The 15,751-nt window shown below is 44.5% G+C and overlaps 1 protein-coding gene across 10 annotated transcripts in view; it reads left to right on the forward strand.

Moving 5' to 3' along the window:
* The window catches only part of KIAA0586, a 76,676-nt gene that overhangs the window by 1,130 nt on the left and 59,795 nt on the right, over window positions 1–15,751 (forward strand). For 6 of the 10 annotated variants that reach the window (XM_083516875.1, XM_083516869.1, XM_083516874.1 and 3 more), the window contains exons 2-10: window positions 2,406–2,761; window positions 4,630–4,712; window positions 5,464–5,533; window positions 6,407–6,473; window positions 8,024–8,189; window positions 8,593–8,829; window positions 11,971–12,136; window positions 13,279–13,455; window positions 14,659–14,779. In XM_083516875.1, the coding sequence (XP_083373001.1) occupies window positions 2,434–2,761; window positions 4,630–4,712; window positions 5,464–5,533; window positions 6,407–6,473; window positions 8,024–8,189; window positions 8,593–8,829; window positions 11,971–12,136; window positions 13,279–13,455; window positions 14,659–14,779 (1,415 nt within the window). In that variant the 5' untranslated portion in view covers window positions 2,406–2,433. The remainder of the gene's footprint in view (window positions 1–2,405; window positions 2,762–4,629; window positions 4,713–5,463; window positions 5,534–6,406; window positions 6,474–8,023; window positions 8,190–8,592; window positions 8,830–11,970; window positions 12,137–13,278; window positions 13,456–14,658; window positions 14,780–15,751) is intronic. The other 4 variants (XM_083516876.1, XM_083516872.1, XM_083516873.1 and 1 more) reach the window with 1 other exon arrangement.

Genomic DNA, 15,751 nt, shown 5'->3' on the forward strand with positions numbered 1-15,751 from the left:
GGAGACGCTCCTTCAGGTATACAGGACCGAGGCTGTTTAGAGCTTTAAAGGTCAGCACCAACACTTTGAATTGTGCTCGGAAACGTACTGGGAGCCAATGCAGATCTCTTAGAACCGGTGTTATGTGGTCCCGGCGGCCACTCCCAGTCACCAGTCTAGCTGCCGGATTCTGGATTAATTGCAGTTTCCGGGTCACCTTCAAAGGTAGCCCCACGTAGAGCGCGTTGCAGTAGTCCAAGCGTGAGATAACTAGAGCATGCACCACTCTGGCGAGACAGTTCGCGGGCAGGTAGGGTCTTAGCCTGCGTACCAGGTGGAGCTGGTAGACAGCTGCCCTAGACACAGAGTTAACCTGCGCCTCCATGGATAGCTGTGAGTCCAAAATGACTCCCAGGCTGCGCACCTGGTCCTTCAGGGGCACAGTTACCCCATTCAAGACCAGGGAATCCCCCACACCAACCCGCTTATCATCATCTTATTATTTGTACCCAGCCACCCTGGGCAGCTTCGGACAAATATCAAAGCATAATAAAGCATCAAACATTAAAAACTTCCCTAAACAGGGCCGCGGGTGGTGCTGTGGGTTAAACCACAGAGCCTAAGACTTGCCGATCAGAAGGTCAGCGGTTCGAATCCCTGCGACGGGGTGAGCTCCCATTGTTCGGTCCCAGCTCCTGCCAACCTAGCAGTTCGAAAGCACAAAAGTGCAAATAGATAAATAGGTACTGCTCTGGTGGGAAGGTAAACGGCGTTTCCGTGTGCTGCTCTGGTTCGCCAGAAGCGGCTTAGTCATGCTGGCCACATGACCCGGAAGCTGTACGCCGGCTCCCTCGGCCAATAAAGCGAGATGAGCGCCGCAACCCCAGAGTCGGTCATGACTGCACCTAATGGTCATGTGGGAAAATGATTGCTTGTACATAAGAGCATGAGCAGAGTTTTTATTATTGCAGAGTGATTTTACAGCACGAGATATTGTTAAGAGCTTGATGAGCACGTGAACACCTCATGCTAGACTAAATGATTGGCTCACGTAGCATAGTACTATCTTTGTCTGCGGGCAAGAGCAAGGTTGCATTCCTTTTGATTGTTACTTTTGAGTGCCAGGGGCAGAACAAACGCTGTGCTGGAGGAGAAAGGATGAATTATTTTCACTGCGCACAATAAACATTGCACGGCAAAAGCCAAAGCTTTTTCTTCAAGTCATCTTGGTGTGAGACTGATTTTCTTACTGATGTCGAGCTGGTTCTCGACAGTCAGGGGTCCCTTTACCTTTTTAAACAGGGCTGCTTTCAGATGCCTTCTAAAAATCAGATAGTTACTTATTTCCTTGACATCTGATGGGAGAGTGTTCCACAGGATGGGCCCTGGTTCTTGGTAGCTTCACTTCTCGCAGTGAAGGCCCTCGGAGCTGGACCTCAGTGTCTGGGCTGGACAATGGGGGGTGGAGATGCTCCTTCAAGTGTACATTTGACAGTCGAACAAACAAAATAAGCGAACTTTCAGATGGCATACCTCTGGATACAGCCAGCACTGGATTTACGGCAGTGTGGGCAGGCAGAAACAGAATTTTGCATTTGACAGACCTAGGTCCGGTGAAGCCTAGAACAGTTCTTTAATTCTAAAGTGTTTGCATGCCTCGGACCCTTTGTGTTCATCTTGGGGAGATGACATTTTCCTTGTGGTTCAAGGGGTTGAGTGCCTTTATAGACGAGTACCATGTCTTCCTTCCCCAAGGAACTTGGAAGTAATTATTGCCCTCTGTGAAGCCATCTGAAATTGTCGTAACCCATGTAGAAGTAGAGGAACATAAGACTCTTGCACCTCTATCCACATCCCATTTCAGGATCTCTGTTAACTCTGCAATCTTTGCCGTATAGGGATATGGCAGAGAGGGAATTCTGTCTCTGTGAACAAGAGCCTTACGATCCCTCTATACAAGTTGGTTGGATCACAGTTTAGTTTCTTCTCTGTAGGATGTCATTTCAGATAGACTTAACAGTTGCCTACTGTGCATGTTTTTCTTCTCAGATCATCTGTAAACAAAACCTCCCTTGGCACACGAGGATGGCATGCAGTACCCCTTTGTTTAAATGGGTGAAGGGGGTTATCTTTTGAGCATCTTGTACATTTTGTCATAAAATGTACATAAAATGTCACGGTGTTCCGTTGCGCTAGAAGCAGTTTAGTCATGCTGGACAAACACTGGCTCTCTTGGCCTGAAGTGAGATGAGTGCCGCAGCCCATAGTCCCTTTTGACTGGACTTAATTTTCCAAAGGTCCTTTACCTTTAATTTTGTCATAATCACAGCAATAAGTGATTGATATCCTAATCCTTGCACCTGTGTTCCCCTTTTCTCCATTTGCTATGTGTGAAATTGTGGGTCATCTTGTGTTTTGTTTCATAGAAACTGACGCCTGTGCCGTGAGCTGTTAATGGAAGTGGAAGAGACGTCTGGTGTGAACAAGAGTTATTCTGATAGCCTCACTGCTGGTGACATTCTCATCCGCACCACCAGCTTCCCCATGAAAAAGAAGCCCATTGACCCTCGGACAGCTGTGTCCACTGACAGCAAGCCTGCTGCTTGCACCAAGAAAAGAATACGCATTTCTGTGAAGAAGCTTCGGGAAGTGCCTCCACCCCGTCGTCCAGAATGTGCTGTGTTGACGGTTGATGGTGCAGCTGATATTCCACCAGCACTGTTGGCCAACAAACCTGCATCTCATAAGCCAACAGCAGCAACCTCTGGAGGTGTAACTGAGGGTATGTCTGTAGCCCTGCGCAGTTGTTATTTTTTTGAAGTTAGTCAAAAACTTCATTTGTTATCAGTTGTGGTTTGTCTGAGGCTGTTTTCTCTATAGGCCATAACTAGTACAGACTCTGTCAAATATGTTAATTTAGCTGACGAGGAAAATGTCCAGTAAATTAGGAATGTCGGTCCTCAACTCCCCATCACATTTATTTATTCAGAATATTTGTACCCCTCTCTTCAGCCTAACAGGCTTCCAGAGTGGCTTACGTGAAATCAAAACAAGGCGCCCCTAACCTTGGGCTTACATAAATACAAACAAACAAATCTATCATATCTATTTGATCACATCTGGTTTTGTCTTCTCTTACTTTGCCTTTGCATTGTCAGAGTGGTGACAGATTCACAGCTACTGTGACCACCTTTACAGTGGTACCTCGGGTTACAGACGCTTCAGGTTACAGACTTTGCTAACCGAGAAATAGTACCTCGGGTTAAGAACTTTGCTTCAGGATGAGAACAGAAATTGTGCTTCGGTGGCGCAGCAGCAGCAGCTGGAGGTCCCACTAAAGTGGTACCTCAGGTTAAGAACAGTTTCAGGTTAAGAACAGACCTCCAGAACGAATTAAGTTCTGAACCCGAGGTACCACTGTACTGTGGTTTATCCGAGGTAAGAGAGACTTCCTAGTATGAGGCAGCTATGTCTTTAGAAGACTTGAACATAAGAACAGCACTCCCCCGTGGTTTCCAGCAACTCATATTCAGGAGCAATACTGTGAGGCAGAGCATAGTAGCCATCATGAGTTTCTAGGTCCATGGGCAAACATTGTTAAGTTAAACTGCAGTTGTATTACGAGGCGTGCTGTGGCTTTTCAGTTGCTCCAAGTGGGTGTAGATTGGTTGAGTGATTCTGGAGGATTTCAGTGAAGATGGGACGGTGTTTGCTGTTTAGCTTAACGGATTATAACCTACATTACAATGGTATGTGTTGGTGGCATGTACAGGCTGTGTAGTTCTCTTTAGTAGTCTGCTTATAGGAAGATTGTTTCCTCGGAGAGACAATGCCCCTGTGATTCTGGACAGATAGAAACAATAGAGCATGTGCCTCTCCAGTGCCTATATTATAGAGACATTCGTATTAGCCTCATCTCCCCACTACTCCATAAGTACCCAGGGCACACAGGACAATTCTATACCTCCCTGCTGCTTTCAGATACCAACCCTGCTACAACATACAGTGGTACCTCAGGTTAAGTACTTAATTCGTTCCGGAGGTCCATTCTTAACCTGAAACTGTTCTGATTAACCTGAAGCACCACTTTAGCTAATGGGGCCTCCTGCTGCTGCCGCGCCGCCGGAGCCCGATTTCTGTTCTTACCCCAAAGCAAAGTTCTTAACCTGAAGCACTATTTCTGGGTTAGCGGAGTGTGTAACCTGAAGCGTATGTAACCTGAAGCGTATATAATCCGAGGTACCACTGTACAGTGTTGCCAGATTCTGCACAGTAGCGTTCAAAATTCGTTGGTTGATGACCTGCGCCACAAACTAGATTTAATGAACACCCATATCAGAGTGCTTTGTAATTTGATAGTCATAGCCTTTTATATACTAACCTTTTGAGCTCTTCCGCATCCGTTTAATGCTCCTAACCCTTCTTTTAGCTTCTTTTAGATTATTATCGTCTTTTATATATACCTTCTCTTTTAATAATTTTAGCTTTCCAATACGTTTTACAGATTTTAAATGATTGTACCCCACCCTACTTATGCTGCTCTATGACCGTAATAAAGGTTTGATTGATTGATCAGTGCTCTGCAAGTATGAGCGCTATAAGCAAGATAGTCAATCGAGATATAACCCAGTGAATTGACATTTCTTCTAGGTGTTGTAAGCAGGTATACCGGTAGACATTCAGAACTATTGTCAACTAAAAAAGATAGCGAGCCCTCCGAGTTACCTCCAGAGGTAAGCACAGTGGTATTCTGTTCTTCGGTCTACAGAGGATATTTCATATGCTTGTTCCCATACGCCTTGCTTACCAAATATCAGAAGACTGTCCATTTGTATTTCTCTTTTGCATATTGCCTTTGTGTCTGTATTGCAACCACCACCCAAGATGAGTTTTATCAGCTTCACAGTATTGTAATTCTGAAGTTACTGCTGTCAAACTGAAATATGTTGAAAATGTTTCTGGGCGCTTTTAAGGACTTGTAATTTGTGATAGCTGAGACAAAATTGTTCTGCCTTTCTTTTTGCTTCATTGTTTCCCTCTCCTTTTATAACCTTAGTGTTTCATTTTCTTAAACTTCTCTGCAAACCATGTTTAGAAGCTTTTAAAAACAGCAACAACTGAGCTGTTAAGATGTTCGCAGCCTGGCAATTGTACTGGAGGCTTTGCAGGTCAAATATTGTCGATTGCTGCTTTAAATGTACCTATTCAGCATATCTGCTATATATTCTATATATTTGGCACATAAGGAACAGTTATATAGTAATAAAACCAGACCTTAAAAATGAACAGACCTTAGGACCTTAAAAATGAACAGATTTATTGTGATTTAAGCAGATGGCATAATAAATTTCTGAGTTGTTAAGATGTCACAATGCTACCCTCTGGAATTAAATAACAGTGTGATTTTATTTGAGAAATATAAAATACATGAAAGCTTATTTTATATTTCTCTCTTACCTTCTCATCCCTCCCCCCCCCCCCAAGCAGGCTTATTCACACGACACTGGAGTACACATTCCTTCACAAGTAAAAGAGGATGGCAGCAAACAAAAAGGTAATGCAACTCACTGCTTTGCAAATGCGCTCTGAAACTAGCAATGGTGTTTATTACTAGGTAAATGTGCAAAGGAGTGCAACTTTTGTTCCTGGTTTTATTTGTCCTTTGGGGACAATTTCCCCCATATTTCGGGGTATATTTTAAATACTGAAGATGAAAACGAGCATTTATCGAAGTAGTCAAGTACACAAAAGGTATACAATGGTAGCAGTGTTGGGGACGTGAATGAGGGAAAGGAAGAAGTCAACACTTCCGGGTTCTTTTGAGGCAACTTCTGGGTTCTTTCCATCTTTCCCTACTATAGAAGCTGGCAGAGAGGGAGGGCAGATGTCGATGGGGGGGGGGGACACACAGCATAATGGACACCACAGTCGCTCAGGCACAATGTAAATTAAGTTTCATAATCGATCAATGCGGCAAAAATTCAATGGCTTCCTGTGATATTTTTGTCCATAACTTTTAGGTGTGACTTGAGCTGTTAACAGTTAAAATCTTAGTGTTCTGATTGTGCTGCAATGTTGTGTGCCTAACAGTAGTTGTCCGGAATCTGCTTGAAAGCAGGGTTTCGGTTACAATGTTAGAGAAATTCCAGATTCAAAATAAAGCCTGGTCTCCATAAATTCTGGTCTGGTATTACGACGATGATGGGAATTTTAAATCCCGCCCTTCCTCCCAAAGTTGCCCAGGGCAGCGTATGTTCTGTGCGAGGTTGTGATAAGGTGACAAGTGAGCCCAAGATCTGATCTCCATCTTTGTAGAGATTCTGATGATAAGTGGTATCCGAACAGGCCTTTGTTTTCTTTTTGTAAGGTTGTGCTTTGTTTAGATTCTAATGAGTATAGTTTCTTCTGTTTTTTTGTTCCACATTAGCTGACATGTTTATTTCCCAGTATGATACTGGGCAGAAGGAGGCTGTAAGAGCTGTATTCAAGCAGAGGTAAGGAAGCAAATGTTGAATGCTTCTGTTTACTTGATTCCATCTATGAATTCCTTAATGGCTCTAAAGTGTTACTGCTGTCTACCAATATGCTGGGGGCACAGTGGGTAGAATCGCTGGAGAAAACTGGCAGCATTGAAAGCTTCTTATGTAGGGATCTTCTTATGTCCTGTACCACTGAGCTTTGTATGCAGGTGGTGGGAATGAACTTTCTGCCTAGACCACTGGAGAGCTCCTGCCAGTTGCAGCAGCCCAGGGGCACATTTGGAAATACAGTCATACCTCGCATTGTGTTAGGTGCATGCTGTGTCTTTTCATCTTGCGAACACGGCAAACCCAGAAGTGTATACTTCCGGCTTTCGCTGCATGTGCAGAAGTGTTCTGCACTCTTCGCACATGTGCAGAAGCGGTCTATCGCGCTCCGTGCTTGCGCAGAAGCGCCGCTCTAGTTGCGGACTTTTCGCACCCCGGAATGGATCGTGTCTGCAACTAGAGGTACCACTGTATTTTTTTAAAATAATAATAATAATAATAATAATAATTTATTATTTGTACCCCGCCCATCTGGCTGGGTTTCCCCAGCCACTCTGGGCGGCTTCCACAAAGACCAAAAATACACTTAATATGTCATACATTAAAAACTTCCCTGAACAGGGCTGCCTTAAGATGTCTTCTGAATGTCAGGTAGTTGTTTATCATTTTGACATCTGCTGGGAGGGCGTTCCACAGGGCGGGCACCACTACCAAAAAGGCCCTCTGCCTGGTTCCCTGTAGCTTGGCTTCTCGCAATGAGGGAACCGCCAGAAGGCCCTCGGCGCTGGACCTCAGCGTCCGGACAGAACGATGGGGGTGGAGACGCTCCTTCAGGTGGCCTCCCCAGGGTGCAAGCCTAGGCAGTGTGTCTGGAGGTCCTGAGCTGCCCTGATGACAAGACCCCCCTTCTCAGCCTCGCTGATGTGGTCCAAAGGAAAGGAAAGCAAGATGTTTGGTGCCAGCTTGGTTGCAGGAGTTGCCAGAAGGCGGTATATAAGGCGCCACCCAACTGCCTTATGGGCTCCATTCTGTATTTGCGCATGGTTTACTCCTGAGCCCTTTTTCTTCTCCCAAAGATGTCCTGCAAGGCAGCGGGTTACTGCCTGAGCACTACAAAATACCCATTTTACTGAAGGCGAATTTGTGATATTAGGAACCATCCCCCAAACAGAAGCCCAAACACAAAATAAAACACAGCCAAAAAGAGCAGGCAATCTACAGACTCAAAAATTTAAAAAAAAGGCAGGGGTGTACTTTGAGGCTTCAAGAAGTAGACAGATTGTAGAGTTTGAGAGCACCCCAAGGGTCATCTAGTCCAACCCCTGCAATGCAGGAATCCCAATTAAGACGAACAAGTAGTATGTCCTGGTGTAAAACATCTTACTGGATGCCTCTTCATGTTCCAGGGTTGAAGTGACATTAGTTCACTGAAAATACTTTTTTTGGGGGGGGGGGGAATGGCTCTTACAAAAGAAAATAATAAAAACATCTTTTCCATGCCTGTTTTGTATATTTAGAATTCAGACTGTTCCTGTATTTAAAGAGGTGAAGGTCCAACTGCTGGATGATGTATGCTCTGACAAAAAGGACAGTACCAAGTCAACACAAAGCGAGATAGAGTCAGCTACAACCATCGCAGCTGCCACAGCAGCAGCTATAGCTTCTACAGCCCCACTTTTCAAAGTAAGTAACTGGCTTCATTATTTATTTGTTTTAAAAAATATTCCCTGCCTTTCCCCTCCATGAAACAACTTGCAAATATTTTAAAAAATGTAAACAAACCTTCGTAAGCTTCCTGTGAAAACTAAACTCTCCAAGATTTTTTCTTGGGGGTGTGGGGGGGGTGTTGAAAGGTGCATGCATGTGTGTATGCTGGAAATGGAATTTAGATCTTGTTTTCAGAAAACCTGAATTCCGTTTTTAACCAACAGACCGCTTAGAAATTGGTGGGTAGCCCTCCAATTCCTTGGACCAGACTCAGCCATGTTAAAGGGCAGCTTTTCTTGCAATGCAAGGACAACCATATAGGCTTGGGGGAAGAGAAATTCTGGCCTTCACAACTTTTGTCTTGCGTCTTTCCCTCCAGGTCCAGAGTGACTTGGAAGCAAAAGTGAGCTCTGTGTCCGAAATGCTTACCAAGTTGCAGGAGACAGACAAACAGCTGCAGCGTGTTGCAGACCAGCAAGCCATCTTGAAGGCCCAACAGCCTGAGGGGCCCCCTTGCCATCAGAGAGTCGGCGAACTTGAAAAGCAGATGAATCAGTTCATGGAACAGCGAATTCAGCATCTGGAAAATTTGCAGCAGCAGCAAATGAATATTCAGGTACTGGCATTATTATTAATATTATTATTTATTTTATTTGTACCAGAGCCGGGCTCAGGGCGGCTAACATCATGAAACTAAGACAGTATACAAAGAGCATAAGAACATAAAAACAGGCAATCAATTAGTTAAAATACATCTTGAAATTAGTTCAGAGCAAAATCTGGACAGATGGCGGTCCATGGGTAAAATTGACAGTGGTTAATATTTTCCAGAGCCAACTGTTACCACTGGTCTTATGAAGGACCTGTGAGCCGGGCTAGGAGGCCTCTTTAATGCTTGTTCTTATACAGACAGAAAGAAAAAAATCAGACTGAACCCCGACCAAAGGCCTGGCGGAACAGCTCCATCTTGCAGGCCCTGCGGAAAGATGTCAAATCCTACAGGGCCCTAGTCTCTTGTGAGAGAGCGTTCCACCAGGCCGGGGCCACAGCCGAAAAGGCCCTGGCTTTGGTTGAGGCCAGTCTAATCTCTCTGGGGCCTGGGATCTTCAGGGTGTTAATATTTGCAGACCTTGATGATGTAAAAATAATATCTAAAATGTATAGGATGTTGTTAGACTGGAATTTAGGGGATGAGGAAGTGAAATCAGTAATGATTCGCTGGGCTACAGATGTGGGCTATAACATACAATTCGAGGACTGGGAGAAATTATGGAAAGAGGGTCTAAATTTTACGGCGTGCATAACGGTAAAGGAAAATGTCATGAAGATGTTCTACAGGTGGTATATAACACCTGTAAAACTATCAAAAATATATAAGGTATGCAGTAAATGCTGGAAGTGTAAAGATAAGGAGGGCTCCTTTTACCACATGTGGTGGGAGTGCCGGAAAGTGAAAGAATTTTGGGAAGGAATATATGTCGAACTAAAGAAGATCTTGAAATATACGTTTATAAAGAAGCCTGAAATCTTTCTGTTAGCGATACTAGGGAAGGATATAAAAAAGAAAGACTGCAAATTCTTATACTATGCGGTTACAGCAGCAAGGATAATTTATGCCCAGAAGTGGAAAAAGCAGGAAACACCAACGATAGAGGAGTGGAGATTAAAGCTATTAGACTACGCAGAGCTAGACAGATTGACAGGGAAAATTAGACACCTAAGAGACCAAAAGTTTATCAAGGACTGGGGAAAATATGTAGATTATCTGGAATGCATTAGTGAGGGAAAAACAACGTTAATGGGATTCAGAGAAGCACTGTGAAAAGATCAAGAGTTATTGTTTAAAGAAAATAGAAGAGGAGAAATGTTCAATGACAATATAAGCCAGGAAATGTGTGACTTTGATTATTGCTACGAAAGATTTACGGACTAGCTGAAGGAAGTCCAGAAAGAAATGACAATGTAAATTTTTGGGTGAAAAATCTCTTTAATGTATGTATTTCTTGTTGGTTTTATGTGCGTTTGTTGGTTTTTCTTTTTCTGTATGTTTTATTTTTTTTCTTCTTTTCTTACTTCTCTTCTTTTTTTCTTTTGGAAAATTAATAAACTTCTATATGAAAAAAAAATATTTGCAGACCTTAAGGTCCTCCGTGGGGAATACCAGGAGAGGATGTCCCATAGGTACGAGGGTCCTAGGCCATATAGGGCTTTAAAGGTTAAAACCAGCACCTTAAACCTGATCCTGTACTCCACCGGGAGCCAGTGCAGCTGGTATAGCACCGGATGAATGTGCTCCCCCGGCGAGGACCCCGTGACGAGTCTCGCCATAGCATTCTGCACCCGCTGGAGTTTTGGGGTCAGTTTCAAGGGCAGCCCTGCATAGAGCTAGTTACAGTAGTCAAGCCTGGAGGTGGCCGTCGCATGGATCACCATGGCAAGGTCAAAATGTAGAACCCTGCTGTTTCATTTCATGAGAATATTCTGTACATCACCCGTGGCTACAATTTTTAAATGTAACTGCATTAAGGGAACTTGTTTTGGTTTACTGTGCCTTTATGTTGGTCACCTTATGCTGCTGTCGTTATAACCTATGCATATTAACAACCCATGGTTGGATCCCAAGGAAAGGCCAACTTAGCTGGTCCCACCCGATTCAGCAGGCTCTGGTGGGGAAGGGGAGAAGCAGCTTTTGCAAGCCCACCTCTGCATGCTCTTCTCAAGATTCAACCCACAAAAACACACAGAATGGCACCCTTAGGAGGAGATATACTGTTCCTGTATATGCTCCATAGGGTTGGGGGAGGGTACCCCCGGAGCGGGTGGCGCTGTGGGTAAAACCTCAGTGCCTAGGACTTGCTGATCGCAAGGTCGGCGGTTTGAATCCCCGCGGCGGGGTGAGCTCCCATCGTTCGGTCCCAGCTCCTGCCCACCTAGCAGTTCGAAAGCACACCAGTGCAAGTAGATAAATAGGTACCGCTTTCTAGCGGGAAGGTAAACAGCATTTCCATGTGCAGCGCTGGTGCTGGCTCGCCAGATGCCGCTTAGTCACACTGACCACGTGACCCGGAAGTGACTCCGGACAGCGCTGGCTCCCGGCCTCTTGAGCGAGATGAGCGTGCAACCCCAGAGTCGGACACAACTGGCCCGTACGGGCAGGGGTACCTTTACCCCTGGAGCAGATATGGGGTAAGGAAGCAGAGGGGGAGAATGTTCCCTTACGCAAAGAGAAATCCTTGCACTGACAGAACCTTAGGCTTAGCAGTACATTGACTGCAACCCTTAATAAATAAGCTTCTTGACCTTCCTCCCAAAGGAGTCTGGGGTGCCAAGCAGCATAACAGGCCAACAGCACATTATAAATAAATAACTAAAACATTTGGAAATGGTCAAATTTCCACGCAACTAATATTCTCAAGATTGCCAGGAACGGTACCTTTCACCCATCAAATGGTGGGATGAACAGGGATGTTTAAAAATTCCTCTTGAACGTCAACGTGGTAAACAGAGGCACCTCACCGGGGAAGACATTCCGCAAATGGGGAACTGTTTCCAAGAAGACCCTTGAATAAAGGGAGGGAGGTCTTTGGAGTCTAGGGCTAAGCTGGAGGCCATGTGGGCAGCCCATAGAGGTGGGCAGAGCCCCTGAGCTACAGGCCAGTATTTATGATATTTTCTCTGCAACTGATACTGTCATTTTTGTGCACGGAAGTTCTTGACAAGCTATTCCTGTGTTTGAACTGAAACCTCTTTCTCCTAGTCTCGTTTGATTAGCTCTGCGCTGAACTCGGGTGGCTTCCAAGATGTCAACACAGCAGCTTCCAAAAGAACAGCAACACGTGCCATGAATACAGGGAAGCCTCTTACTGACCCTATCTCTGCTCACCAGCATGGTTTTTTTCCTTCCAACGCCATACCTGTGCAAGGTGAGAGGGATTGGGTTGCTCTGATTTGTATAGAACTTCAAAGCAGCAAAGGCTGATACTGTGCATCTCCTTCCAGTTAAAATTGTATGTTTTCTAGCTCTTGTCGTCTTCAATTTAAGACTCCATAAAAAGTAGACCAGGCATAAGATTAAGATTGCTTCATGCTCCAAAGCAATAATGGCAAATCTAATTCTTGCCTTTACAGGCCTGTTCAGCTCAGTTAAGGCCACACCAAATCATGGTTAAAATTAATCATAGTTCAGAACCCAAACTATGATGTGAGCTTCCAGCCATGGAATGGCTAAACCATGATTGTCTCCTCTCATTTTCAGTCTTCTCAGATTCCTAAATTCACGTGTAGCAGCCTATGGTGGCAGAGCAATGGCCACGATCCTAACACCAAACCCACTTCAGATCGCAGTTTGTGGTTTGCCAGCAATCATAAATGACGGTTTTTCAGTTGAGACATCTGAATACTTATGCCTCCTCAACCAAGGGTTGCTGTGACTTCTGGATCAGAGTCCCTGTGTTGAAATGCATAGTAACGCATAGCAAAAAAGTAATGGAGAGGTTTGTGTAGCTGCAGCTACTGAATAGTAGCTGGGTTCTAGTACGAACAGAATAGTGAACTGTGAATATTCTGTCTGCGAATAGGTTACCGGTAAATGTCCCAGCTGGAAGACAGGAGAGACAAAAGGGCATAACTTCAGCAACCTCCTCTTTCTTCCATCTCCACTTCCCTCTGTTGGTTACTACTGAAAGGTTTCTTAAATTGAAAGATCGCTTCTGAAACATGTTCAGGTTTGGGCAGATTTCCACAAGTCCATAACTCTGGAGCAGTCACCAAGCACGTATTGTAGCTCATGACATGTGTTTTAAGTACTTATGAAACAGATGGGCATGACTATAATCTGGCACTTCCTTCCTTCCAGATGACTATAATCTGGCACTTCCTTCCTTCCTTCCTTCCTTCCAGCTCTGTTTTGCAAAATGTGTGTTCTCTTTATATGACAAGTTGAGACTGTTCTATCTTGAGGAAGTTGTTTTAACTGCTGGCATAATTTGGGTGATTTGCTTTTCACTGCTCACTCTCTTTAATATGCCTTTTTCTAATTGGGCAAACCTATCTTCCCACATTCAAGCATGTTCCCGGAAACATGAAAGCCGCGGTATTAGTTCGCAGAAGACACCAGCACCACGCAGATACGCTCCTGTGCCGGTATCTAAAGATACTAAAATCTCACAGAAACTGGCAAAGAGAGAACAACCGGTTGGAGAAAAAGAAAATGTGCAACAGTCAACTTGTGGAAGAACTTTGGGTGAGCTCTAGAAAGCTTCAGAGCTTCTCTTTCTCATTATTGATGTGAATCTGCCCACTTGCTGTTGTGTTCCCACAACCATGACTATTCTCACCTACATCAACAGTGCTCTGGTTGGCATGAGATGTGTCGTTGTTTTTTATCAGCACCACTCGAGACTTCACAGTTTTCAAGCATTTCACTCTCTTTGAATGTGTATTAGGCTTTTATACTAAGTAAGCTATAATATAAACTTGTCCATTACAGCTCAAAAAGAGTATCGGGTCAGGTTTAAGGTGTTGGTTTTGACCTTTAAAGCCCTTTGTGGCTTAGGGCCCTCGTATTTACGGGACCGCCTCTCCTGGTCTGCCCCGCAGAGGACCTTAAGGTCCATGAATAATCATAGTTTAGAGGTCCCGGGCCCTAAGGAAGTCAGATTATCCTCCACCAGGGCCAGGGCCTTCTCAGTGATGGCTCCGACCTGGCGGAATGCTCTGTCCCATGAGACCAGGGCCCTGCAGGATTTAACTTCCTTCCGCAGGGCCTGTAAGACAGAGCTATTCCGCCTGGCCTTTAATTTGAACTTAGCCTGATCTTTTATTCCCCTTCCTTCCCTCCCTCTACCCTTTTTATGAAGATTACCTGCTATGGGATCCCACAGCTAATTTTCCCCTGGTCTCCTCGCTGGCCCAATTAGGACTAATTTAGCTAGCTAGCCCTGGTGATCATCTAATGTTTATTGGATGGATTTCCCCCCTAAATTGATTAAATTTGTTGTTAGCTGCCCTGAGCCCAGTTTTCTGAACAGGGAAGGGCGGGGTATAAATTATTATTATTATTATTATTATTATTATTATTATTATTATTATTGTTATATTTTATTATTTTATTTACAATCCCATATGTGAATTTTACAATTTTCTAGTATTCATCATGTTGCTTCAGTATTTTACTAATGCTCAGACAAGTAACATTATTACAGCCAATTTGCTACACACCTATCGTTAAAAATCAGTGGGCAGCACATGATGTCTGCTCGCACATGTGCATAGATATAATTTATAAATACATAAATGCTATTCATTCTGGGAAGGAAACCAGGAATGTAACTATCCCGTATATGTGTCTCTGTGCGGGCGCACACACACACACATTTGAACGTGCACTCACACTATACTCTGCCCTATTCCGCTATAATATGGCATGCTCTTTTTTCTCATCTAGGTGGAGGGAGACTTCTAGAGCACATCTTGAATTCTCAAGAAACCCCATTAAGCCAGAGTGCATCTTCTTGGAACGACCCCAGAAGTGACAATGTGATGCCGTGGTGTTTTGGAAGAGAGCAGTAAGCATCTCCCTTGTTAAAAAGCGAACAGCTTGTAGATACTTGATATCCTAGAAACTAAATTTGACCTGCAGCGATAGCCTAATCTCAGTTCAAATAACGGAAATAATAGAAAATTAAGAGGTTTCCATTTTTGGTGATTTATATAACACTGCTCCCATAATTCCTAGCTGAACTCTGTACATGCTTGAGACATGTGTTTCATGGAAGAGACTGTTTTCTTTAAAAGCCTTGTTTGCATAGGCATAAGGTTGAAAAGTACCCTTGCATACTGTGAGCTTAACTGTGCTCAACAGGGCAAACTGACCCTTGAACTTTGTCCACCTCTTTTGTACCTAGCCTGAACTACTGAATTAGAATCAGACAAGTGGAACCCGCAGGAAAAAGTGGCTGTGTATATTCCCTCCTAAAAGGAGGCACTTGTATGATTTCCCCCACCATTTGATCTTAGCAGGGCATTTTTGTCCTCTTTCCATCCCCTTGCACCTCCTCCTATTTTCTTTTTCCAGGTGACCGTCAACAGTCCATGGCTGCTGAGCAGCCTCAGTCCTCATTCAACTGTTGAGAGGGCTGCCCTGCCCCCTTAGGGTTGTTGGGTTATTTAAAAGTACTTCTTCAAATCTTGGGGTAACCCCAAGCATGCTGATACTTCCACTTACCGTATTTTTCGCCCTATAAGACGCACTTTTTCCCCTCCAAAAATGAAGGGGAAATCTGTGTGCGTCCTATGGGGCGAATGCAGGCTTTCGCTGAAGCCTGGAGAGCAAGGGGGGTCGGTACGCACCGACCCCTCTCGCTCTCCAGGCTTCAGGAAGCTATCCGCTAGCTGTGGGAGACCCAGCTCTCCCACGGCTAGCGGAGACCTTGCCGGCACCCAGAAGCTTGGGGCGTGCTGAGCTCCGCACATCCCAGGCTTTGGGATTAGCGCAGCGCACCTGGGGGGGAAATAAATTCCCCCCCTTTATTTCCCCC

Source organism: Podarcis liolepis (assembly GCF_965112155.1).
Source record: "Podarcis liolepis genome assembly, chromosome: 1".
In the NCBI taxonomy this organism is placed as follows: domain Eukaryota; kingdom Metazoa; phylum Chordata; class Lepidosauria; order Squamata; family Lacertidae; genus Podarcis; species Podarcis liolepis.